This window comes from Procambarus clarkii, chromosome 13 (assembly GCF_040958095.1).
Source record: "Procambarus clarkii isolate CNS0578487 chromosome 13, FALCON_Pclarkii_2.0, whole genome shotgun sequence".
In the NCBI taxonomy this organism is placed as follows: domain Eukaryota; kingdom Metazoa; phylum Arthropoda; class Malacostraca; order Decapoda; family Cambaridae; genus Procambarus; species Procambarus clarkii.
In genome coordinates, this window is record NC_091162.1 from 12,486,583 (window position 1) to 12,514,350 (window position 27,768).

The window sequence follows — 27,768 nt, forward strand, 5'->3', positions numbered from 1 at the left end:
CATGAGTGAGAGAGTGAAGGGTATGACACTTGTCATGCCCTTCAAGCTGACTTGATAAAATAAGTATGGAGCAACACTTGGCAGATGGAATTCAATGTGAATTAATGCCACGTTATGGATTGTGGAAGAGGATACAATAGGCCACACACAACCAACAAATTATGTGAAACGACATTAAAGAACTCTGACAATGAAAGATCTAGGGGGAGTGGTTCTGAATAGTAAACTGTCACTCGAGGCCACAAAGGACACTCTGCAACGAACCTATGCCATGCTTTCCATCTTTAAAATTGTTTTTAAATACATGGATAGTGAAATGTTAAAAAAAGTCATGACTTTTGTGAAACCAAAATTGGAATATGCAGCGTCCTTCCTCGCCAACTAAGTTTCTCAATAAGTGGAAACCATCGACTCCACTGAAAAACCCAGCGTTCTGCCGTAGATTTTACGTTGCAGTCAACCGTACCATAGAAGTATATGCTATCTAAATCTGAAACATCGACATCTAAAAATGATCTCAACAACTATGAGGCTATGAGGGAAAGAGAAGAGATTCGTGCCTGCGGATACGCAGCAGTCTCTAGCTTGCACCTACAGAAGAATATTCTCTAGCACCCAAAGAGAAGTCTATCGTAAAGTTGACTTTGTCTCTATAAAACTTAAACTCAGCAACAGGAAAGGGCAAGCTGAAAACCTCAAACACTAACTCTTGACGTCACAGCTAAACACCTTGATGTACCATTCTTCTGCTTCAGCAATGGGGTAGCAACAACGATCTACGCCAAGACCTAAACGTAAGTGACAGAGACAACAACAGTGTAACTACGAGAAGTCAAACCATGGAGAAGCAGAAAAAATAAACTACAACGAAGCTAAAATCATCAAGAATGAAGAACTACAGCAAAAAGGAAGACCAAGTATGAAGAAAGAAATTCTACACATACTAGCCTCCTGTACCGTCGCTCAGTCTAGTCCGTCAAGCTGTCGAGAAGTTGATGTCAAGCCCTGGGACTTTTCCTCCTACTTCAGCGCCTCCTCCCTTCAACTTGTTCTTTAACTGTACCCACTTCATGCTCACCCACTGGATATCTTGGTTTTCCTTCAGTCTTAAGGCTTAGTAACGAGAGTATTATCACCACAACTCATTTTCTGATCCACCTTAAACCTAGCTGACCTACCGGACTGACAGTTAGTCACCAGCTGCACACTAGTCTCGCCATACGGATCGCCTTGTTAAGATGCTGTCTTACCACACAACAATCACAGCTATAACCATTTACATCAAATATATATCTAGTTACCACAGTGTTTATTGTCCAACATGTCCGGGTAACTAAAAGAAGTTTAGACAACGTAATTCTGTAGTCAAATCAACTACTTTACACAGCATTTCTCTATTTCTTGTTATTTTTCCATCAGTTCACTATTGCTTGTATTTACAGCATTTTCCTATGCATTGTCCTCCTTGCAATATTCCCCGCTGCTTGTCCTCTTGGCAGCATTTCCATGTTTGTCCTGCCTCCTAGCAGTATTTTTACTTCAGTAATTGGTCGATGCCGCTTATCCTCTATTTTTTCTTAGTTCTATTACAAATTTCTTGTGACCATCGTTCTTTTATACCTCGTTCTCCTTCCTCGTTCATCTTTTCTTTTTTATCTTGACCCGTCTATCTCCTCTTCTGGCGCCTTCCAGAGCAGGTAGAGGATCGTGAGGTTGGTTCTTCAACTCTCCCAGCATCAGAAGAGCTTTTGCTTCTCCTGCAATTCCCTCAAGTACTCCAGGGCTGGAGGTCCACACCTATATACCAACTGCTTCTCCATCACTGGCTGAAGGGCACCAGTGGTGTAGTGGTGTCTGTACATAGTGAAGAAAGGGAAACGTGGGTTACATGGGTGGAAGGAATGGAGAGATAAAATTATAGATATGAAAAAACACTGGGTATTAATTACCTAGTTTGTACACACCTGAGGCCGCGCGCGAAGTTATTATAAGACAAGTTTTTTCTGTCTGGTGACCTGGCCGCCCACACCTGAGCGATGAAGGCAGGCTGGATCAGGCGGAAGGTGGCACTTGCCTCGTTCTCCCAACGAATCAGTGATGGGTTATACCTAGTATCTGCCAGTAGTCTCATCAGAAACTCCCAGCTCTTGGGACCACGCACTGCAATGATCAAACTATATGCCTACATTGTAAAATTAAATAATTTATTGATTATCTAGTAAATGTTAACTATACTGATTACAATAAGCGAAGTCACGCTGAAATTTGAAAGAGCTTTTTAACGAAATGAAAGAAGAACGTCGCCTGAGGCGCTAAGACAACACGCTTATGACAACCTCTTTGAGGGGTAGTTTTATTGTGTTGAGACACATACATTATAAAAACTTTAAAGTTACATACTGTCTGCGTTCAAATACTACGGGTAAAGATGGTTTATAAGCACACGAAGCAACTGTTTGTTATTATTACATAAATTTCTTGAGTTTAATTATTCAAAGTTGTATCGGTGGGAGGATTGACTATAGGATAGACCAATGGACGTCTTTCTAATCATTAGCAAGGACGAGGGAACATTTACCTCGCTTCCGGGTCCTAGATGGAATCTTTTTCAGGAGTTCATCGTAGGGCAGGTCCAAACCACCGCCGTCTCTGTTACAATCGCTTTCCGACTTCTCCGTGCTTGCATTGGGAACTTCTGCAACAAGCAAATGTAGTGTTCAGTCATAACGGCTTTAACGCATTAGATTCTCAAACCTCAGATTAGTCATGTATGCAAAAAGACAGTAATATAGCGATAAAGATCCTTACCACACTTAATAGGCACAAACTGCTCCCGGAGGTCAAGTTCCGATAGCTCTTCTACCATGGTGTTATAAGCACTACAGAGGGGAGTGTCTGAGACACCGTCACCAGGCTGCAACCACAACTCATGGGGTTCGAAGGCCTCTTCACAAAGCTGGGACCAAGAAGCTTGAGGCTCGTTGGTACCTTCATCTTGCTTGGACCAAGATCCTTCGGAGTCGTAGGTACCTGCACCAAGCTGAGGCCACGACTCCTGGGTGTCGCAGTCTCTGTCGAGCACCGATGCCCATAGTTCTTGTTGGATGTCTTTGGGAATCTCATTTGGCGTAGGCCATGGTTCCTCAGACAGATATTGGTCCAGGTCGTCCAGATCATGCCTCAATGTTCTCCAGTTCATGCAGACGTTTAGAGAGTCAGAAACCCAGCTGAGTTCGTCCTCGGCTGCTTCCTGCTGTAACTCGCTCTGGTGTCCTGTGAAGCCATAACGAAATACTGTAGAAGTAACAGTCACGCGCTGAACTGATTCAAGTGTAAACAAAGTGCCTTAAAATAGTTATTTTTAAATACCATTTGCAATAAAAAGTTATATTTATAATTAATGATAATTATTGTATTACCTGAGTTTACAGGAATTTACCTTTTGCAAAGGGGCACACGCACTAGGGGACACAGGTGGAAACTGAGTGCCCAAATGAGCCACAGAGATATTAGAAAGAACTTTTTCAGTGTCAGAGTAGTTAGTAAATGGAATGCACTAGGCAGTGATGTGGTGGAGGCTGACTCCATACACAGTTTCAAATGTAGATATGATAGAGTTCGAGAAGCTCAGGAATCTGTACACCAGTAGATTGACGGTTGAGAGTACAACTAGGCGAGCACAATAAACTATCACTCACAGGATGAGAATGAGGTGCACAATTTTTGCTTTTCCTCGAGGTATAAGTCCTCCCAAGAGATCTTGAACCAAGCAGCTCTTGCCTTAACAGTTCCTGGACCCACCAAAACTCACCTTGACTTTCCCTAAGGAAGTGCAGCTGCTGGTACAGTGTAGTATCGCAGTGGTCGTCGAAGAAGCTGCGCAGCTGCGGCTGAGAGAGAGGAAGAAGTTCGTTGTCGGAGATGGCCTTCGGTCGGGAGAGGTCGAAGTCGTCCCACCGCTCCGGCAGATCAGCTCTCAACCACTCATTGACTTCCTAACAAATTGTAAACATGAGGTAATCCATTGTATCAACCATACTTGTCTCTGTCCAAGGAATGTGTTCATAGAAAATATGAAACGTTTTTCCCACATTGTGCCAGAAACGTTCTGCGTATTAGTGACTTTAAGCAATGTACATTGATTATCTTTGATTCCATCTGTCTGATTGTATCCTTATTATATATGTATGTATGTATGTATGTATGTATGTATGTATGTATGTATGTATGTATGTATGTATGTATGTATGTATGTATGTATGTATGTACTTTTCCCTAAATAAAATTGTAATGTTTATGTTTATTTAACTCTACGACGGCAAAACTTTATTGCATTTTTCCATGTAGCTGTACAACCTGTCCGTGTAACCACGAAAATTACTTGCATTAAAAGATCAAACTCATTAGATTTGTAGTGGACCAACATGTTATACTGGGACTACATTCAATCGAAGCAAATAGACAAAGGAATGACAATAGCCGGACAGCTTACCTCTCCTGTCAAGTCGGTGACGGGAAGCTTGGGCAAGTGCTGATGCTCTGGGTAGTCTGACGGATCCACGTCACTTAGATAAGTGTGACACAGATCATCTATATCCCTGTCCTCCAGGGACGAGACACCCATGCCGAAAGAAGGCTGGATATGATCGTATTCGAAATCCATCTTGGAGTGCGAGCTGAACTTCGGGTTGTGATTGATTTTGTAATTTGTTTGGGCCTGGAATCTTGGTTAGTTTCTATTTTACAGGTGTCCTAGCAAGATGAGCACGCGTTCCTTGCTTCTTGGAGTGATCAAATGAATATATCTGTCTTGCAATTCCGTTAAACAATGTACTATTGTTTCAGACGGTTTAACTACAACAAGCAAGAGCCACCAGTGTCCCTCGCGCTGCCTCGACGTAGTGAAGCTGTCCCTGTCCTCGCGTTGGCTATATGTATACAGCTTGTTGGGGAGGGAAGAGACCCCTCGACGGCGCCTCAGCGACGGGGAACTCCTTGACGCATATCTTCTAAACCTTCCGCATTTGCCTGGTACGACAAAAAAAAAACTCCTACATGCATGAGAGGTGGATCCAGTCGTTCCGTATACTTCCTACCTCCTCCTCCCGTCTTTCCCAGACTCCACACCCACATTCCAAGCGTGTGAGAATGATGTCATCGAAGTCTACTGTTATAAATATTACCAAAAGGCGCAATGTGCTGTTCTAATAATGATATAATACGAATCTTTTCATGGATGTTTGGAGAGTATTATACCCTCATGATATATTTGTTGGGAGTTACCGGAGGGCCACTAACCCTAGTGGCCTCGACAACGACAGGATGCCGGCGGCTTGTCGAAGGTCCCTCCTTTTGCCGTGAGGATCTTGAGGTTCCAGGTAGATTATAAAAAAATAACAGTTTTGGCAATTACAGCTTCGGCGGGTAGGCGGTTTCATGGGTTAAACTTGCAGCGACCTCATGATTCACGAAACAGTAGAGTCATCACGGCATTGACAGACATCAATGGCAATTGTAGAGTTTTTGTTGATCTACAAGGAGCGTTTGATAAAGCCAATGGGGAAGTAATCTTATACGAATTAGCCAATCTGGGAATAACAGGGAGATTGCTACACTGGATAAGGGATTACCTGCAAGGCAGAAAAGGTCAGGTGTATTACCAGGGATACATGTCTGAGGAACGGAGGTTTCAGTTAGGTACCCCACAAGGGGGAGTATTAAGTCCCACCTTATTCAATGTATTAATGAACAGATTAGCATCAGAGATGTATCCTCCAGGGGTCACGACGATCATATATGCTGATGACATTCTTATACAAGGCACTTCTGGGAACAAAATTCAAGATGCTCTTAACATACTTGGTACAACCTGTCACAAGTTAGGCTTAGTTATAAATGCAGATAAAACCAAATACGAGTATAGGAAACGAAGAAATATAACACTTACTCTAAATGGTGTGGAACTGAGCCGTGTACAGAAGTACAAGTATCTGGGCATGTATGTTGGATACACATGTGAGAGTAAAAATGCTGAAATAAATCATATCAGCACCTTATGTAAAGCCCGTCTGCATCCTCTAAAAGCACTGGCTTTTTCTGGTAAAGGTGTTGGGGTACCTATCTTGCGGATGTTATACATAAGCACTGTTCGCTCCCTGATAGACTACGCAGCACCCGTATTGTCTTACACAGGCCAAGGCAGAATTCAAAAAATAGAGCTGATACAGAACGAGGCTATGAGGATTATTCTTGGATGTCAAAGAAATGCAATGATTGAAATAATGAGAATGGAATTAAATTTACAGAGTGTGTGTGATAGAGTCCGTGACATTAACACTAGAGTATCTATTCGTTTCATGCGGAGAAAAGGAGGGGATAAGCTGTTTGAGAGCGTTCAGACCTGCTTGAGTGACGTACACACTTCCAGGAAACTGAGGGAGACACGCTATACGAGAGGATTAGCTCATGACCTCAGGGAATACGACGTACTTGACTGCTGTAAACCCTCTCGAAAGTGTAATATGTCTGCTCCCTGGAAAGTACAGAAAATAGACGTCGAAATTGTACCCCTCAAGGTGAAAAAGATTCATCATGAACCGGGACAATTACGGTGTTTGTATGGAAGCATGATATCTCGGTTACCAAGAGGCAACAGTTTACATGTATATTGCGACGGGTCGGTGGCGGAGGATGGCAGGGCAGGGTGTGGTGTCCTAATAAGGGATTATACGGAGTTTGGGACTGTGGACAGGATAATTGAACTCCGGCTTAGTAATTATATATCATCCACACAAGCTGAACTGCAGGCCATTCTGGCGTGTTTGGAGGAAGTACGTCATGACGACAAAAATGTTTTTGTATTTGTCGATAGCCGAGGAGCACTGGAGTCCTTAAACAGTCGAAACCCAGTCTTCATGTCTATAGTGGAGGACTGTAAGAGAAGAATAACTGAGATACAGCTGAAAGGTTATAGTGTGAAATTCATGTGGATTCCATCTCACGTTGGAATAGTGCTCAACGAGGTGGCGGATGACTTGGCCAAACGTGCCACATCAAAACCACAAGTTGACATTGAATGTGAATTCACAATGAGACAAATAAGAAGCAAAATCAGAAATATTCAGGCACAGGCGGGAGTGGAGAGGAGAGAGATAATGTATGAGAGTAGTCAAACCATGCAACACTACATGTATGTGAGTCAAAACACCCATTTCACTTATGGTAAAAGGAGAAATGCTTGGAGTGACTCTGTGTACATGCGGCTCAGGCTTGGGTACAAATATTACTGGGAATATGGGATAGATGTTCATGGTAATGACACGAAGTGTAAACTATGTGGTATGTTAAGGTCTCACACCCTTGCCCATTATATTCTTGATTGTCCGTTGATTAGTGTATATAGAAACACTGAGATAAGGACTGTTCCTGAACAAATAGCCTGGATGTGTCACAACGGAAAGGTTGATGATATTCTTGAGAGATATAAGAATTTTGCACCAAGATTGTAATATTTTGTTGAATTATCTGCAGGTGTCTTGCAATTTGTCTATACAGTATACCTAGGTCATAAAAGTATTTGTGTGTACGTCTGATACCATACTACTTGTGAAGGAGGAAATGTATATGTTTACCTCTCAGAATGTTTGGTAATGTGTTTATTTGTGATGTGTGTCTATGTATATATTAACACGTTGTACTGAATGGGGTGAGAATAGCTTGAGCTACCTCATCCCTTTGTGTGTATTTTACCTCAATAAACTTATTTCAATTTCAATTTCAATTTCAATGGCAACCTTATGCTGGAGTCATATAAATTTTGCGGGAGAATCATATTGACTTTATGACGGGGTTCAAGATGACCTCTTTGTGTCATATGACCTTATGACCACCTGTATAATAATACTTTGTTTAGATTCATAGTGATAACATGGTAGCTTCAGGGAGACAACGTGGAGGCTTCACGGGGCATTATGTTGTATGAAGCATAGAAGTATGTTACCAGACAGATGACACACTTCATAGAAGTATGTCACCTGTCTGTGAAAGAATTGAGAATTATGAGTTCCTACTTACCCGACTGTATCTCAACGCCACTATCTCCCTATAGTGGCCTCGACGGGGACAGGAAGCCAGTAGCTTGTCAAAGGTCCCCGGTCATTCCTGGAGATTTTTTCTATCATAATTTTATACTGAAATAATGTCACTTACATATAACCGAATTAGCCAATAATTTGTTCTCGTCAATGGGAACAACTCTTGCAAATGAGATCTTACCATTACATACCTACGTAAACTGTCTCCAAACAATGCGCAACTTCCTCCAGAGGTTGCGCTTTGTTGTTGGAACTTGTTTTTTATTCGCTCTGGTGGGAGGGAATTATCAAGGGGAAAACGCCAAGCCATTACGACTATATAGCACTTGGAAGGGGTCAGGATAAGGATTTGGGATGGGACGGGGGAGAAGGAATGGTGCCCAACTACTTGGACGGTCGGAGATCGAACGCCGACGTGCATGAAGAGAGACCGTCGCTCTACCGTCCAGCCAAAGTGGTTAGGCGATCACATGTAGGAGTGAACTCTCCTAACTCTACTCGTGCTATTACAAGGTCTCAAATACTGTTACCTCGGGTGGGATCTGTCAAATGCTGAATGATCGTACTAAGTCAAGAAATTGTTCTTCTTCCAATTACAAACAACGATTTGATAGCGATAATTTTGATCATTCGTGTGACAGCGTTCTGAGTCACTCTTTGACCGGTGAAACAATTTGGGAAGCAGAAATAGCCTGTGCTCCCTGGGTAGATTAGGATGCACGGTCTGCCTCGCTGAACAATGAGATAATGGCCCAAGGGTGATGGGACTGCTGGCGCGGCAGACAATACGTTTCTTTACTAACCTACCATTGGGGCTGCAAGCAGAATTTTTTTCCTAGAATGCTAACATGATTCGGAAGTGCGAGGTACAGGGACTTTCCCGAGCTGCTATAAATTATTAAACCGAGCGAGGCAGTGTACTTAGTTTCCTGGAAGGTTTCAACGCCTTGAATATAATAATAATACACAGAGTATACGTAAGACTTATATCGAGGTCCCCCCCCTTCCCCAGGGTCGAATTGCTGACCTTCTCAGGATGCAACCCACAACAAGCTGACTAACTCCTGGATACCTATTTTATTGCTTGGTAAACAGGTGAATTAGGTGCTTAACATTAAGCCACCCAAAAGGTAGCACGGGCATGAATAGCCCGTAAGTGGTGGCCCTTTGGAGCCATTACCAGTATCATTAGCTGATACTGGAGATCTGTGGAGGTACGACTGCACCCTATGGAGATGTGACCTCTGAGGTGCTAGGAAACGCGCCCAACCATTTTTGTCAACTACCATTCAAGCTGTCATTGCAATCAATCTTAGCTACCTATGTGCTTTAATATACTGTACCTACAATTTTCGCTCATCTTCTTTTTTTCATCTCATGTAACTGTTATCATTTTTTTGTCTATAAATTTTGCAAGTATTTACCTCCTTAAAATTTTCTTAGAATAAGGACCTGCCCGAAACGCTGCGCGTGCTAGTGGCTTTACAAGACTGTAATTACCATATTTGTATCCTCACATTCCTTATGTACATTCTTGTATATGCATAAATAAAATAAAATAAAATAAAATATGGCCCGCCCGGGATTCGAACCCAGAATTTTCGATCGTGAGTCGAGAACGACTCCAACTGTAGCTTATTTGGACAGCAGATAGGTGTCTGAAATCCTTCCTTATTATGTGTGCTGGTGGATCAGTAGGTAGAGCTGCAGGGTGCTGTCTGTGTGGTCTGCGGTTCGAGGCTCGTATGTAGCTCCCCAAGCTATAAATACTAAAAACTCTCTGACCTGGCCAGGACTCGAACCTGCATAGTCACTCCTTCCCTCCTTCCCCGGCATACTGTGTATGTCGCAATATATATATATATATATATGTCGTACCTAATAGCCAGAACGCACTTCTCAGCCTACTATTCAAGGCCCGATTTGCCTAATAAGCCAAGTTTTCATGAATTAATGTTTTTTCGTCTACCTAACCTACCTAACCTAACCTAACCTAGCTTTTTTTGGCTACCTAACTTAACCTTACCTATAAATATAGGTTAGGTTAGGTTAGGTAGGGTTGGTTAGGTTCGGTGATATATCTACGTTAATTTTAACTCCAATAAAAAAAAATTGACCTCATACATAGAGAAAAGGGTTGCTTTATCATTTCATAAGAAAAAAATTATAGTAAATATATTAATTCAGGAAAACTTGGCTTATTAGGCAAATCGGGCCTTGAATAGTAGGCTGAGAAGTGAGTTCTGGCTACTAGGTACGACATATATATATATATATATATATATATATATATATATATATATATATATATATATATATATATATATATATATATATAGACCTAGAAGGGGTACCACCTCTGGTGCAAGTGTAGAGACCCATGAGCCTCGGAGAAGAAAATAAAGAGTACTCAGAGAAGATATATATACATATATATCCCCCCCCTTCCCTCTGTAATGTAATTCATGATGTTCTAGATTTCTAGATCAAAATATTGCGAGTTCTAAGCTTAGTATGACAAAAATGTTGGGAGCCAGAAGGCAGTATCCGCCAAAAATGTTGAGTTCCGTTACAAGGAGCTCCCACCGCCGCCTGACCTCCGCCCCACTCTTAGCACTGAACTTAATTTAGCGAAAACCTTTATTTATAGTTGTAGATCTATATTAGTAATGTCTTCATAACTTTAGTGTTTTACGAAGCTTTGTGAATGTTGTAAATGATGTTGCTTGTCGTTAAATGCCTATGTTTCTTCTCTTCTACATGGAACTCTAGGAATACCAACTCTTGAATTTCTAACCATGAGGAATATTTACAGGCGTGTTAAATATATATAGGACAAAGTACATAATAGTATTATCTTCAGTAATCTCTTTACAAGGTTACTAAAACGTGAAGTAGATGTTGAAGCATAAAATCAACTGTGGCCCACCGCTGTCTGACCTAGTATAGTGGTGAAATATATATGGAAGTGTCAGTTGCTTGTCAGTTGTTGCGAGGGGAGGACCTGAGCGCAGGCTTCTCACAGAAGCTACTGACACAAATATAATTTAATAGTTTCTAGTGTCGTACATGAACCTAACGTGTTCTCACATAGAAGTATACGAGTTAGAAGATGCGTCAGGATAGTGAGGAAGCCACCGAGGCGCCGCTGTGTATTTTACATTGGTCAGCTTCATCACAATGTAACCTGTAAGAGCACTAATACGGAAAATAATTCGAGTTTTTCTTAGTCTTATGAAGGCGGAGCTCAAGATCTTCGTGAATTGAAGTGTGAGAATTAAAGGAAGATATGGTATTGACAGTCTGGTTTCTTAAATGATCCCGTGAGTTTAAGAAGAAGGTGAGACACTGCAGTACCTTGTAATGTGTCAAGGAGGTGGGAGGTACTCTAGTACCTTGCAAATACATTACAATAATAACACTGGGAAGGTGTGTGTGACAGCTGGAAACACTTAAGAAACCTCTGACAAGAGCCTTCGACACCTGCTAAAACAAGAACGCCCCATTATAACTGAATAAACACACATTAAACAAGATATGAAATTTACGAAAGCCTATTGGCCTATCACATAACAGAACTGTTTGCATAGATAAGGAATTGGTCCTTTGTTGCTGTTCTGATGAACTTTAAAAGCCACAATGAAACTACGAAACATAAGGTAAGACCAATGATTGTAAACAATAGTGCAGTTGTAATGATAGACAGTAAAAATAACTAGAAGTGCAGTAGGCCTACTGAACCAACAACAATAAAAGATTAGTAAGCCTGCAGTAAGTCTATTGGGTTAACATGCCAACTGACCATTAAAACCATACACGAAAAATGCCAGCTGCACATAATCGCATAGTAATAAATCGGTTTATATTAATATTAAAACTTATATGGTTCACTCGTCAACAACTATCAAGTCATTAATGTTTACTAGTATATTTTGTAAATAAAATTTTTGTTTCAGTTGCTAGGAGTTTTATCATGGGTTAAGTTTCCACACCTTGTTCATGACTTTAATTTGTTTGTGTGCTAATTCCATCTATCTTCTCTCGTTCTGCGTCAACCTTCCCTCATTATGTGTCTATCTTTCTCCGTTCTGTGTTTTCCAATATACCTTAGTGCTCTTCATTAATCTTGGCAAGTGAGAAAGCCTAATGTATGTTATATTTATATGTCTTGAGAAGTACGTCGAGCAGTGCTGTTCAGGAGCCCGAGCACATTGTGCTCTGGTTTAACATCAACATTACTATTGTTAACCCATGGTAGCACACTCACCCCAGCCCGTCCTCCTGAGGTTTCGTAACGTCAAGACCCATCACCTTGCGAGCGAGTTCGTCTGGGTTCGAGCCCTGACCAGGGGAGGATTGACAGTGTACCAGTCCTTAATTGTTCACCCCTGTTTACCAGCAGTAACTTTGCAGGGTGACTGGTCTTTATTTGGGGATGGTAATAGGCGGGTTGGGGTCGGAGCCCTATACCCTACAGTTTACATGTAATGGTAAATCATGCTTATTTACAATCTTCCTAAATAAAAGACTCCATTCTCACTAAGATTACAAAAATGAAGGGAAAATGGTAATGAGTAGGGTAGGCTATGAAGAATAGGGAAGTTGGTGAAAGATAGGGAAAGTAGTGAATGGTAGGGAAGCTGTGAGATGTGAAGAAGACATGAATATAATAGGAATAAGAACAAAATGTTGTAAATCTATACAAGGCTGGAAAACGCATAAAAATATTAGGGTATCAATGATAAACTATAATTCACGATATCATATCACTATAATTTAAGGTGAATGAAGTTAGCCGTGTCTTTATAACTGCCAGTTACAGCCACTCATCTAGTTCTGATTTATGGTATAGTAACACGTTATTCTTGGCTTAATAACGAAGGTTACCTTGTCATTAGCAATAATTGTACTAGAGTGTTTAGCCCCTCAATCGATTTTTATTGAGCTGATATGGTTCTCAAGTGCATTAATTCGAAGTCCGGACAGACAGAAAGAAAACCAATGTTACAACTACACCTTATCATGTAAGATCTGTTTTCTGTTGGATTTTGCAACGGATTTCTCTAAATGTTGACATATACTAGAACATATGTAAGGGTTCGTTTGAGCACAAAGACAGCCTAGATGTCACAGCCCCTGACGCGCACAGTTACCCGTCTACAAGGGTTACGGTTGTAGACAGAGCCGTGAGCTGTGACTTGCAGTCAGCATCTAAGCATCAGTGGTCTGTGCATGACAGCGTGTATCCCGTTAGTAGGTTGACCAAACTCTCGTGGTGTATGAATAGTATTCTTTTATATATTACCTGCCGATGTAGACCTGACCAAATGTTTTCTATGCCAGCAAAATTATTCGCACACCCTGCAACACTATATGAAGGGAGGCGAAAAGTAAGTAATTATCAAAAGTAGGCACCAAGCCGGGAAGGCTGTGGCAAAGGACGCTAAAAGATACACGAATATAGAGACAGGTCTATAACAACTCTTCAAGAAATGTGCAAATATTTCATTCAAAATGCTCTATAATAAAAAATTTAGCCAAATATCCACAGTTTGCTAACTGTAAGTAGTAAATGTGGCTGACTAACCTTTCCACTGCTACCCACTTGGTGGGGAGGGTGGAGTGATAAGCAAATATAACTATGAAACTAGCTCATAGTTTACATAGAGCTTACATAGCTCACCACATATGTAAGTTGCTTAGCTTGGAGACTAGTTGTGGTCGTTCTCGAACCTATTATTGACATCTACATTAAACTGTGCAATTAGCTTATCAAGACTGTGATTACTTTGCATAGCTAAATTAATTTGGGTTCGTGACTATTATTTGCCTCTGTAACCTTTTCCGCTACCGCCCACAAGATGGGTATGGGGTGCATAATAAATAAATTAAACTAACTAAAACTACCATTAACCATAGACGTGCCACAATTAAGGCAGCATCTTAGGGCCTTTTTTTGCCTCTTCTATTTTTTATATACGTTGATTGAATCCCGAACTGACAGCGTTAGATATGCTGTCAGAGTAGGAGAGACATAAATAAATATATATATTATATATATTATATATATAATATATATATATATATATATATATATATATATTTATATATATATATATAATATATATATAATATATATATATATATATATATATATATATATATATATATATATATATATATATATATATATTATATATATATAATATATATATATATATATATATATATATATATATATATATATATATATATATATATATATATATATATATTTATTTATTTACTTATTTACTTATTTATATGTATGTGTATACAGGGTATGCAGAAACTGGTCAGAATTGCATTTTGCTTTTGTAAATGGACATTAATGACATTATGTAAAAAGACACATCGAACACTGTTCATGTAGGGCAGATGTAAATTTGTGTATTTATGTATGTAGGTTAGGTTAGCATTTTAAAAGCACTACAGTCACCTTCTGTGGTTGATTGTTCTATAAATCACTGAACTATATGTTTAACAGATCTCTAACCCTGTTGATGGAGGACAGAAGAAAATGTATATATATATGCTGGTTAGCATTGTAAATGTGTGGGCCAAGTCTGTGGTTGAAAAAAATCCCGAACTCTGTACACTCGGCCGGGAGACATTCTGTTGGGGAGGGAGGGGGGGGGGAGCCTATTGCACGTTACGCCAAATTAGTATAGAAAACCAATTATTAAAACTAATACTGTATTTATATAAATACAAATAGGGAGGAGAGCGACATTACCCGTGAACCTGACCGATAGCAGGAGGTGCATCGTAGTGGCAGAGATTTGAGAAGAACGGCGAGGAAGAAAAACTGGTTCCTGATAAGATGGTAGAGATGGGGGTGGAGCCCTGTGAGAGGTTGGGGGATGAGGCTCCTGAAGGAATGTACACCAGTGAATTAGGAGGAAAGAGGAGAGGAGGATTTCTGTGACTGTGATCTCATCTGCCTTCAGTTTAACCTATGATCTTCAGCCTCTCTGTCGCTCCTTCTTGTTTGCTTGTATGAGTGATCCATCCACCCCCTTCCCCTCCTTAGGATGCAACCTCATCAGTTGCCTAACTCTCAGGTACCCATTTACCGCTAGGTGAACATTGGTATCAGGTGAAAGGAAAGGTTGCCCAAACTCTTCTGTTCTGCTGCGGATGTGACCCGACTGTACTTTTACCTAAATGCTCTTTTTTTATCCCCAATTAAATTGTTTTGGTTCTGGTTTGTAGGAAGAGCGACTTTGTGGCAGCTGTGTGTTTTCCTGCGACTGTGTTGATGTGCGTCCACGTGCTCCTGCTGGGCCCCCACACCCTCACTCCTGCAGCCTCCCCGCCCTACACCGGTCAGTCACGCCCACACTGTAGGCTCACAGTATGTAGGTGAGCCACGCCCACACTGTAGACCAGGCTCACAGTACACAGGTGAGCCACGCCCACACTGTAGACCAGGCTCACAGTACACAGGTGAGCCACGCCCACACTGTAGACCAGGCTCACAGTATACAGGTGAGCCACGCCAGGTGTAAACTCTGTGAGCAGGAACTGGTTTACAGTATTGAATGCCCAGTCATTAAACCCTTTAAAACCCGCGGCATGAGGTACCCGGGGCCTTGCTATCACTTTGTTAACCCCTCTTGTTGTTGATGATATCCTCATAATGCACCCAGAGTTTGCCAGTGCAGACTACTGATCACGGCCGTGCGTGACTAACCATCCTGTGTGATGGGGATTTGTTTACCATCAAACTATTTACCCCCTTCATATTGTCTAGGACATGTTGTGTTAATGAGAGAGAGAGAGAGAGAGAGAGAGAGAGAGAGAGAGAGAGAGAGAGAGAGAGAGAGAGAGAGAGAGAGAGAGAGAGAGAGAGAGAGAGAGAGAGAGAGAGAGAGAGAGAGAGAGAGAGACAATGTTTGAATGGAAGGATGGAGAGTGGGGCAGAAAAATGGAAAGGGGGCAAGAGAGGTGGGGGAGGTAAGGGAAGGGAGATTGTGAGAGAGTGGAGAGGTATGAGGAGGCAGAAAGTGGGATGTTGGGGAGAAAGATGGAGAGGAAGAGAATAGGCGAGGTTAGGAGAGAGTGAAGAAGGAAGGAGAGGAATGAGAGAAGAGGGAAAACCTTGGGGAAGGAAGTTTGAGAGAGTGGGATAGAAAAATGAGAGGAGGGGGATTGGGAGTGAATGGGGAAAGGGGAGAGAGAGGCAGATTACATTTACAATGCTGCAGCATTTGTTCCCTTCCTCCCCTTGCCACTTCGAGGGGTGTAGGGTTCTTATATAGCTTCAGGGCAAAGTTAAGGCTGATGTTTGAACATCTACATAATGCTCTGTCTCTCCTACAGATGGCCATGAGCGGTATTGGGCACTGCAGATGAGGGTTGGTTCCGTGCGTGTGGATCCTCCACTTAATAGTACAGGGGAGAGCAATGGGGAGGTCCTGCTGGTGACGCCGCTTCTCCGCTGTGGTTCCACTACCCTCAAGAACCTTCTAGCTCGCCTAGCCCTCTTCAACGGGTTCACCATGGCAGCGAGCCCCCCTAGGAAGTCAGAAGTCGTCCATATTCCCAGTCTAGCTGTTCAGGTGAATGCTGACCCAGGAAAGTGCTGGTTCAGATGCAGAGTTCTTGGTGAAAATTTGGCAAGATGAGAAAGGGATGTTCTAGGTGAGATTTAGTCAGGACTAGGCCTGGTCCAGGAGGGCCATGGTTCTAGTGAGGTTGGAAATGGTGGAAGCTGTTCCAAGTGGAGGCAAGTGTATGAGGGGTGTATCTAAGTATGGGGAAGCCAATATTGTGTGTGTTCTAGGTGATATAGGCGAGCCCTGATTTTATGTGAGGTCTAGACATAGCTGCAGCATACGCACAGTATAAATTAAATTTAAATTTAAGCATAACTGAAAAAAAACCGACTGACACATTATTTTCTTTGTTCTCTTCCCCTTTCCTAACTTCCTCCCCAACTCCTCTCATGTTGACAGAGGGATGTCGTAAAGAACATCTCGGCCTTCACCAATGCAACAGCCATCATGCAGTCCTTTGCGTACACCAATTTCAGCAGGTCAGTATACTGTATATCATAGCACAATCTCAGTAAAAGAATATTTTATAGGCTTTCACACTGGTTTACGTTCTTGTGAAAGACTCTCTGTATTGACTTCGAACTTACACCACTTTAAGTGGCCACGGGTGCCCACCTATGAAGAACAGGTGTCCACCTTTGAGGATCGTGTACCCTCATTTGAGGAGCGGGGTCCCACCTTTGGACTATGCTATATATTATAGCGTAATCCCATGTCGTGGTGACTTTATTGTTACTACTGAAATGTAAATATAATGTACAGTATTGGGTAATTTTTAGCGTTTTGTTTCTAATGACTTGATTGTGCTGACTTTTGGGTAATAACTTAATTTGAGACTTGCGATATATATATTGTATACATTATTCAAAGATATACTTATCTTTAAATTAGTACATGTTGTACCCTTGCTAAGGTTAAAATTAATAATTTGCTGTGCTTAGTTTAATTATATTACTTCCAGAGCTGTGGACTTGCAGATTTTCCTATGTACAGATGTAAATAAATGGCCCACATAGATACTGGAGACAAAAGTAGAACAAGATGAATGAAATACTCCCATTAGCTATATAATTCACCAAGTTCTTTTTTTTAATCGCAACAGATTCGAGAAGAAGAAGCCTATTTTGGTGAGTTTGGTGCGTGAGCCAGTGGAGCGAGCTGTCAGCTGGTATTACCATGTGAGGGCCCCCTTCCAGCTGGTTGAGCGACATGGCCTCTTTCCTGATATTAAATTTCCTACAAGAAAGTTCCTGAAGAAGGTAAAAAAATTTTAGTGACTGGGGTGTTGGAAGCTTGAAAGTTAATACAACGCTCTTAAGGCCAGTACTTCGGGAAGGTTCTTGAGGTTCCCAGTTTAAAAAAAAACTTGCGCAGGAATGGATATTGAAGGAGGTAGTCCTAGGGTTGGTCATAGATTCTCAGTAATAGTAATTTGTTCTAGAAACTAACACTAGGAGGACCTGTAAGGTAAGCAATCTCTTTGGTGCTAAAGGAGAAGGACCACCTTCCATACACTTCACACCTTCCACACCCTTCTCTACCTTCCATACCCTTCTCCATTTTCTCGACTTATGTCATTTTGCATTTGTATTTGCATCCTGAATTATATTTAGCATCTTGTAACTGTTCTGTGATACCTGCTAATATTCTTCTAGGCTTGGTGGCTTACGATAATTACTTACTCCTGCCAAACGCCTCTTTACTGCTCCCTAGAAATAAAGTTGCCTGCACTCCAATAAACTCCCTCCCTTTCCACAAAAAAGTCATGTGAAGGGTTTAAGCAAATTTCACCTTCTCTTGATAGCTCCCTTATATATCCTTTCCCGGAGGGTACATTTCTCTAATGAAGAACGCTAGATGACGAGGTTGTAGCACCATTAACCTCCTCCCAGTCTCACTTTTCGCTTCCTCTTTCTAATGAAATGCTCCGGATTAGGCTCTCAACCCACAAATCTGAAAATAAAGAACTGACGACGTTTCTGTCCATCCAAGACCATTATCAGGTCGTATAATTACTTGTAATGGTCCAGGAGGAACCGAAATGCCGTCAATTCTTCATTTTCAGATTTGTGGGTTGGGTGTCAAATCTTCAGGCACGCATTGTGACGCATCGTCTGCATGAGATGCTCCTCCCAGACATTAAGACATCTCGGTGTTTACTGCAGGATCTGGAGTCGTGCCTGAAGAACCCTCGAGACACTGAATGCCGATATATTTCCGGTAAAAAGATGCTGGGACACACCATAGAGTTCTTCTGTGGACATGATCCTTACTGCCCGTGAGTGTCCTAAAATATTCTTAGTGTCCTATTGTTTTAGTGTTAAATCTACACCGTGTCCTTAAAATATTATGTAGGGTAGTGGCCGAGGATTCACCGGGACCGACAACTCCCAGCGGGTAACTAATCTGCATGTTAGGTTGACCATCTTCTTGATTTTTTACCTTATAAAGACAAAAAAATTCCCTACTACATATTGAGTTTTTTTTATCAGGTCAATAAAGGATCAGGTTATCATCGCTAATCCAGGACGAAGTCACCTGACCGTGGCAATAATTCACGACCAGCCTCTACAAAAATAACTTTATTTATTCAAAAGGGCAAGACCTGGCTCCTTGTGCATGGAGTATAATAATGATGTATTTGTAAACTTTCCTATTTTGTTCTAGCAGTAGCCTTTAATTAAGGTGTACTGCTCCTACCGCTCCCCTTCTTCAAACACACCCTTTCCCTTCTGCAGATACTGCCCCATCACTCAATATTAAAAAATCTACCCCCCACCAAAATGTTGAAAAGTGATGCTTGCTCTCATCTCTCTTTTTTTCTACTAGGATATTTGGTGATAAGCAGGGTCTCCAGCAGGCCAAGACGGTGGTGGAGAGAGAGTTTGCGGTGGTGGGAGTGTTGGAGGAGTGGGACAAGACGCTGGCTGTGTTGGAACACTACATTCCTCGCTACTTCAACAAGGCTACTGAAATCTACTACAGTAAGTTCAAATGAAGTATGTGCGTGAGGGGAGGTTCTTGGCAGGGAGGCTAGTCTTCAAATAGTGAGGGGGAGGAGGTCTCCTGGTAGTAATGATAGTTTTCAGGTAGTGAGATGTATATCTCACATTGATGTATATGATGTATTTCATTGATGTATATGACAAAAAGGGTTGGACCCAAAAGGGACCCCTGTGGCACCCCACTTAGCACATTTCCCCAGTCAGATTCATTCTCATTTAGCACGACCCTTTGTTTTCTTTGTTTTAAACATTGTTTTAAACATTCCAATATTCTCCCATTTATTCCGTGTGCCTGTAATTTCCTTGCTAACTTTTCATGTGGTACCTTGTCAAAAGCTTTAGTAAAGTCCATATAAGCTCTGCTCTGCGCAGAGCACGGAGCAGAGAAGTAATTATCATGAATGCACCAAACCGGGAAGACTCATGTAGCACTGTCGGAATCGTGGGATATATTATAAATTAAAGGTCATTCAAAATGTCAGTTCGAGAACAAAAGAATATAAGGCGAGCAGCATCAAAGGTATTGATTCATCAAGGATCTCGTCAAGGATTTCATTCACGATGTAACAGTCACATGTAACACGAACAAGGAACAATGGTTTTGAGCTCAACAAGTCACAATGTAGGACAGAAAACAGGAGGTGCTGTTCACCCGCAGGGTTATAAACCCATGGAACCCCGTACCCGCTGAAGCCGTAAATGCCAAAACATTGCTGCAGTTCAAAATCAGTCTAGATAAAAATCATCAGGAGAAATGGTGCGGGGGGACGTTTGACAAGACGCTAGCTTCCTGTTCTCGTCGAGATCACTAGAGAGATAGAGGTAAATTCAGGTAATTTACTACTGTAACAAGCTCTAATGTATTGTATTAGACAAATAACAATTATCTTTATTATATTTTACTAGAATCATCCGAATTAAATTCGTAATTCAACCGTCCCAATACTTAGAATATTATCAAGGTATAAATATTACTGGTAAATGTAGGATCTACAAAATATTAATTACGTCTTCCCAGACCTCCCTATCTCCTCCATATTAAAACCTCCAATAAAACCTCTCTCTTTCTCCAGATGAGCTTCACGGCAACAAAAGGTTGATGAACGAGAACTTCTACAAGCCCAAGGTGGAACAGGCAGCGAAGGACTTCTTGAGAAGGAACTTCACTATTGAGGCAGAGTTCTATGCCTTTGTCCGACAACGTCTCCTTCGGCAGCACAGTGCCATCAGTGATAGTACAATGAGTATGCCATCAACAACAGCACAGAGCTAATAGCAGCAATGCATCAATGGCAGTGCATCGCCATCAGCTGCAGTACAGCACCAAAGTGGCAGTGCATCGCCATGAACTGTATATTTAATATTTGGGAAGGGATCGTCTTCTTCACGCCTCCGACACCATTTCTTCATGTAACCGGACTGAGAAATCCATTTTCTTAATCTCTGTAGAAGAGAAATTAAGATTTGTTTTGGTATAGGCCAACTGGCATTGCATCATCGCGCAATGCTACATGTTAAGGCTGGTAATCTGCTCAGAGAAACCATTTGGGACCAATAAACCTTCAGTGAGGATGTTAAACACTTCATTGACACGGAGGAAATCTGGAATTGTCTGCATTTTATGGGCAAGAAACACGTTAACATACTGTGTATTCTTTCTAGGTTAAAAAATTTAGATATTATTTAATATTAATTAAATCAAGAATTTTGTTTCGTATAATGAAATTACTTTATAATACTGTATTCCTTATGATTTAAGACAATAATGAATGGTATATCATATGAAATAAATGGTAAACTACAACTCGAATGGTCGTATACTACATAGGTTTACCTTTATTAGAGCCACCACTTGGGGTACTCTACTACTTGTATCAGCTGTGAAAACCGAGTGACACTGAATCAGACAATACTAAATGTTGATGTGACGGTAATCAAGTAGCAGAACGTATACAATAAAGAATCACAAAGGAATATGATCTCAACAACACGTGATACACCGAACTGTTTCATCAAGATTTAGCCAACACTCCAATATTTATAGCTGTACTCTAGCTATACATCAGGTGGAGCATCATCTTAATGCATGAACACAGTACATGTAAGTTCTGCATGGTCGGAGAACACCATCTTAACACAGATCATTTTCGACCACTTAATAAGAACGGAACACGCTGGGTTGTTCATCCTGTCACTTGTATTACAAATACACTTGTCACAAATATATAGTAAAGAGAACATTTGTTATCAGTCTCTAAACAGTATCTAAACTATGAGACGACTACATATCAACTTCTTCTTGACTAGGCTTGGAGTAGGACTCTATCCATCTTTTCAATTTTGTCAAGTTATAATGGATTATCTGGGACTGATATTGCAGATGGAGCTACAAAAATAGTAATAGGAATGTAGGCATCAATATACCATAGAATCTAGCTCAAAGATAATTTAGAATTAAACCAATGCTGACTACGTATAGTGACCCTAACGCAGCAGTTGCTTTATTTATTTATTTATTTATTTATTTATTTATTTATTTATTTATTTATTTATTTATTAATATACAAGAAGGTACATTGGGTTTATGAGAGTACATAGCACTGATGGTTTTACATTCTTGTAAAGCCACTGTAACTTGCTTAGCTAAATGAATTGTGGGGTTCAGCCCCCTGAGCCCATTATGTGCCTCTGTAACCCTTTTCACTACCGCCCACAAGATGGGTATGGGGTGCATAATAAATGAACTAAACTAAACTAACCACTAACATGCATTAGCGTTTCGCGCAGGCACAGGCATAGTGTATAACTTAGAATTTCGTGTGTGATAATTGCTGATTTCAGCCATGTTGCCCCTTCCCCCTTTTTTGCGTTTTGAACTCAATTTATATTTTAATCTCAATTTGGATTAAGCTTTAGTCTAAGTGTTTTTTTCCCCACACCTTGCCCGAAACGCTGTGCGTATTAGTGGCTTTAGGTATTGTGTGTACTAGCTCTATAAATCCAACATTAATGTATGTATGTACTTTTACATGAATAAACATTTTGATTTTGATTTTGATATACTTGCTCTACCTCTAAATCCAACATTCTGCTTGTAACTCAATATGTATGTATGCAAATTTACCTAAATAAAAATGTATTTATTATATATACGCAGGGCCTTCAGTATTAACCTGTATTAAATAAATAAATGGATACGAAGGTTCCTGTATACGAAATAAACCGTGAACGAAGTTGCCATATTTGTACGGAACAAAGGTATTCGAAACGCTCATGAACGATTTGACTTATCACATCGTACACAAGACGGTCCACCAATGGATTGCAAAACCTACCTAAGCTAACCTAACCTCACCCAAATTAACCTAACCATACCCAAGCTAACCTAACCTCAACCAACAGAGCCAAACACAACCTAACCTAGCGATAAATACAGTTTTAACACCGAGAACAGAAGCGTAGTCGAATCGTCTGGTGGTGTACTTGCATGTGTGGGGCCAGAGGAGGAGGAGGAGGACGCCAGCCATGGAGAACATCCCCAAGGACTTGAGGAACCTGCGGGCCTGTCTCGTGTGCTCCCTCGTCAAGGTGACCACTCACCCCACAAATACTCCCACACAACTTCACACTCGGGTTACATAGACCAAAAACACCGGTCACCTTAATACTAAAACCCCGTGATTTGAAATTCACTTTCCGGTAGGCCTAGCTTATTTTCGGGTATATGTATGATATTTTCAGGAAGGAGTTGTGGAATAGTTTAAGTTTTCAGGTCTCAAGGATAATTGAATGATACCCTAGAAATATTAGCATAAATTGGTAAGTAGTGAATGGCTTGGTGGTCTCTGGCTCACGGGGTTTTATGGTAATAACAACTATTTATTTATACAAAATACACGTAGGTATAATAATAATAATTCTTTTTGTCGGGAACAGACAGCTGGTGAATATATATATACATAGGCTTATATCGAGGTGTCCCACAAGGGGGAGCTACTGACCCTCTCCACGATGCAACCCCACGACACACTAACTCCCGGGTACCTATTTACTGCTGGGTGGACAGGGGCATCAGGTGATGGGTAATGCAACCACCAACCATTTCTGTCCTGCCCGGGATATAAACCTGGAATTCTCAATTGTGAGTTGAGCACGAACTCGACTGAACTACAGGGACCCTATGCTATATAAGTTTATGTATAGGTTCCGTATTTATATATTTTTGTGAAGCTACTGATCACAGGCAACATTTTGGGTAAAATATGGTTAAAATGAGCTCAACAGTAATCCTTCAATGTTATCACTACTCGTTAAGCAAACCTGTTATTCTTACTTAACCTTGCTGTACCTAATGAAAATAAAATGCAATGCGTTTGTCGTCATCGGGTCGCCTCGGAATGTTTTTCTCGTACAGTACAATATTATTGTGGGTTTCAGGTAGGTAATTTACCTACTTTCTTACCTTGCAGTAAATGTTAATTTTTCTTTACAAGTAAATTGAGGGTTCATAACAACTACTGTACTTTTGAAACTGGTTTTCTGAAGTGGTGGAAGAAGCAAGGGTGCTGCTGTCAATGTATTGAACTGTATTGCTAGAATACAACATTGTTGGCTTAATGTTGGCTTGTAGTGTGGAACATGAGATGAATGGATGTAGTTCAAGTCTCTCTACTCTAATAAACCCAATGTATCTTGTACAGGTATATAAATAAATGAATAGTTATTTTCATATCATTATTCTATCATATAGGTCATGAAAGGTTAAGACAGATTTAAAATTTTGGTAATACAAAATGTTCCAATTAATACTTTTGTTATTGTTAGGGGTTTTTGTTATTATTTAATTTAAATTTTACAAAAAATCTTGCCATACTAATTATCTGAGACAGAAAGTTGCAATATTTTTAATTTTAGACATTTTATGGTAAAAAAAAGAATTGATGAAGTTTTGATAGCAAATTTTGTGTATACAAAATTATATAATACAGTACCTTAGAATAAAGTGATTTTTATAGGTCCCATAGTGATAATGCTATTGAAACACTTTTTTGTCTTTAAAAATATATTTGGTAGACTTTGGAAATGTTCGAGACTGATGGCTGTGACAACTGCGATGAATTTTTACGCATGAAACAGAATCGTGACCAAGTGTATGACTGTACGTCTTCAAATTTTGATGGGTAAGTAGTCAGAAATGTAGTACAAAATACAGTACAATGCTGGCTTATTAATCATAGATATTCCTGTACAGTATTAACCTTTGGAGTGTGGCATTAATTTAAGTACATCACTGTTAATTGTGCTCATTTTTTTTTCTACATTTTAGTACAGTACTCTATCATTTTTTTTTGGGGGGGGGGGGTGCTGCAGCATTACCAAACATCTTTCAGATGAAGCTTGAGTTTTTTATAATGTTTCTGTGAAGGGTAGGTTACCTTTTGTTGTTTCCGAGGATCAACTTCCCATAGCCCAGCCTTTAACCAGGACTCGCGGTTGGTGGTCTGGTCAACCAGACTGTTAGATGCTGCTTGCAGCCTAATGTATGAATCACAGCCCAGTTGATCAGATATCCTTGTTCCCAATGGGTAAGGTAAATCATCCTATACTTAACGTGACAAAAATGTCTTGATGATGATGGAGCACTAGATTTTGAGTACAACCAAGGCACTGCCACGGAAACTGTATTTGATCTGTTTTAAGATAAGGCAACTGAATTACTGATGTTACTGTATCCTATAAAAAGGGCAGATCATCCAAATCTCTAAGTTATCTAATGTTATCTAAATTCTCCAATTACAAAATCTGATAAAAGATTCAGTCTCTAATGATTCAGGTAATCAAACATTCATTGTACAGCTATAAATGTTTCTGATATACAGTACTGTAGCGTTAGTAATACTGTATATTTGTTTGTGGGATGGAGGCTGACAAAAGACAATTTATTAATTGTATTAATAATATATAAAAAGTGGTTTTCTTTGTTTCAGCTTCATTGCACTGATGAGTCCAGAAGATAGTTGGGTTGCAAAGTGGCAACGCATCAGTGAGTATTTGTAGCTTAATCTATTAAAATTTCTTGATTATTTCATGCTCTTTTTGACCTGCCATAATTAATAAGTAATGCATTCTTGGTGTCACTTACCAACCAACTGCTGAAACTACGGATTAGATTTATATACTACAGTTGTACTGTAATTCCATTCATGGCTATTTTTTAATGTCCCTTCAAATTTATCATATTTTATCAAACAAAAATTTCTTGAAACTTCAGTTACTGTATTTGATTTTCTTGAGTGCACTTTTTATATTTATGCTTCTAGACAGTGGCAGTGCAGTAAATTACCATTATTTGTTTTTGTTAACGAGTGCATTAGTTATGAGTTTACTTGATTCGTAGCATCAAGAGATAGTGATCAGGAGTATAGGTTAGTTCTAGCAACAGTGCATGCCAACTCTATAGTTTAATATTAATGAACCTCATCAAATATATTATCTTTTATTGTGTTCTTGGTTATTTTTGCTTTTGACAGAATTTAGTCCACTAACACTACTTTATCAAATTTGCAGCATTATGAATAGTATTTGCATACCTATTGGCATTATGTATAGTATAATGACATTTGAACAGATTCATTTTGAACACCATCTGCTGGAGCCATGATTTCCATTGCACCCAATAATGTATATGCTATTTATACCATACAATGTTTTCAGTAGTTTCATTGGAACATGGTTTTCACACTTTAATACAAAAATCATTTGATAAAGTGTAATTTTAAATATTTTCTTATCTGCATATTGTTTGTGGGGGGGAGTGAGCATGGTATGGTCCAACAAATACATGCGTTCATTCCAGTGGAAGTGTTCTGTTACTCTGCATTTCAACTGAATATAATGATCATATGTTGACCAAACCACACACTAGAAAGTGAAGAGACGACGACGTTTTGGTCTGTCCTGGACCATTATCAAGTCGATTGTGATAATGATCCAGAACAGACACAATCAACTCTATAACGGTCCAGGACAGACTGAAACGTCGTTGTCTCTTCACTTTCTAGTTTGGTCAAGATTTTTCAGCTACGTTATTGTGACTCTTCATCTGCATAATGATCATACTTCTGAAATGGACTCCTTCCATTTGAGTGGTAGCTCTTTCTACAGCTTGGCTTCATTTCTCTTATAAAGAGGTAATTTTTAGATATTTTATAAGAAAGTGGGGTCTGTTTTAACAGTTTAATCTTTGCCAATAGATCGTTGCTCAAGGGGAATGTATGCCATCTCCATCACGGGCAGGCTGCCAGCAACAGTTGTACGAGAGATGAAGTCACGAGGAATTAAGTATAGGTCGAGAGACATGACAAAATTGTAAAGCAAGTTTGTTTTATGTTAAGATTACTTTCATATTTTCTTTACTCCTTATATTCCATTATAATATCAGGAGAAATGTGTTAACTTATGTTCTTAGGTGTTAATAAAGAAGTTTTTGACACCTTGTCTCTCTTTATCATGCTCACCGTGAACTGAAATGGAAAATCTGTGACTTTCTAGTACTGGTAGTGACTTGATATTTACAATTTCACCATAAATTTGTGTTTGTTGATCCGTTTTTGAGTGCATACCTGTAGGAGAAATAATGGTATAGAAAAGACTTGAATTTGAGAACAGTACTCAAGAATCATATCACTTGACTACAGTATCATTTAATATCACTGAAGTCTGAAAAATTGATAAGTCTTACAGAAGACTGAGCACATGGAAGAAAGGACTAGATGGTGAATAGTGTTCAAGAATTGTCATGATATGCCCAGAACAAGTGATGTACAACATTATGATGGAAACACAAAACACAAGCATTAATGTATTAGTATAGTAATGTGTCAACTATGGTCACAAGTGATAGGTCGAGACAAAATGGTTAATATTATGAGTTATATCTGGAGTAATTATTAATTTTTGGGGGAATGATATTTAGAAATGAGCATTGATACAATGCTCCAGAGGGATATATTAAAGTCATCTGCAACAATGTACAGTATATAATGTGCTGCTTTCAGATTTGGAGTCTGT

General features: G+C 40.0%; 2 protein-coding genes across 2 annotated transcripts; both read left to right on the top strand.

Annotated features, from left to right (window-relative positions):
• The first annotated feature begins 11,084 nt into the window (after positions 1-11,084).
• On the top strand, positions 11,085-22,770 carry LOC123757350 (heparan sulfate 2-O-sulfotransferase pipe). Its single transcript, XM_045740918.2, has 8 exons — positions 11,085-11,752; positions 15,348-15,460; positions 16,458-16,696; positions 17,093-17,172; positions 17,796-17,952; positions 18,859-18,971; positions 19,523-19,677; positions 20,772-22,770. Exons 1-8 carry the CDS (start codon positions 11,733-11,735, stop codon positions 20,969-20,971), a joined length of 1,077 nt encoding a protein of 358 aa, XP_045596874.2. The 5' UTR covers positions 11,085-11,732; the 3' UTR covers positions 20,972-22,770.
• Positions 22,771-23,004: 234 nt separating this feature from the next.
• spt4 (Transcription elongation factor subunit spt4) lies at positions 23,005-27,190 on the top strand. Its single transcript, XM_045740646.2, has 4 exons — positions 23,005-23,286; positions 24,772-24,878; positions 25,686-25,741; positions 26,952-27,190. The coding sequence occupies exons 1-4, from the start codon at positions 23,224-23,226 to the stop codon at positions 27,068-27,070; spliced, it is 345 nt and encodes a 114-aa protein (XP_045596602.1). The 5' UTR covers positions 23,005-23,223; the 3' UTR covers positions 27,071-27,190.
• The last annotated feature ends 578 nt before the right edge of the window (positions 27,191-27,768 follow it).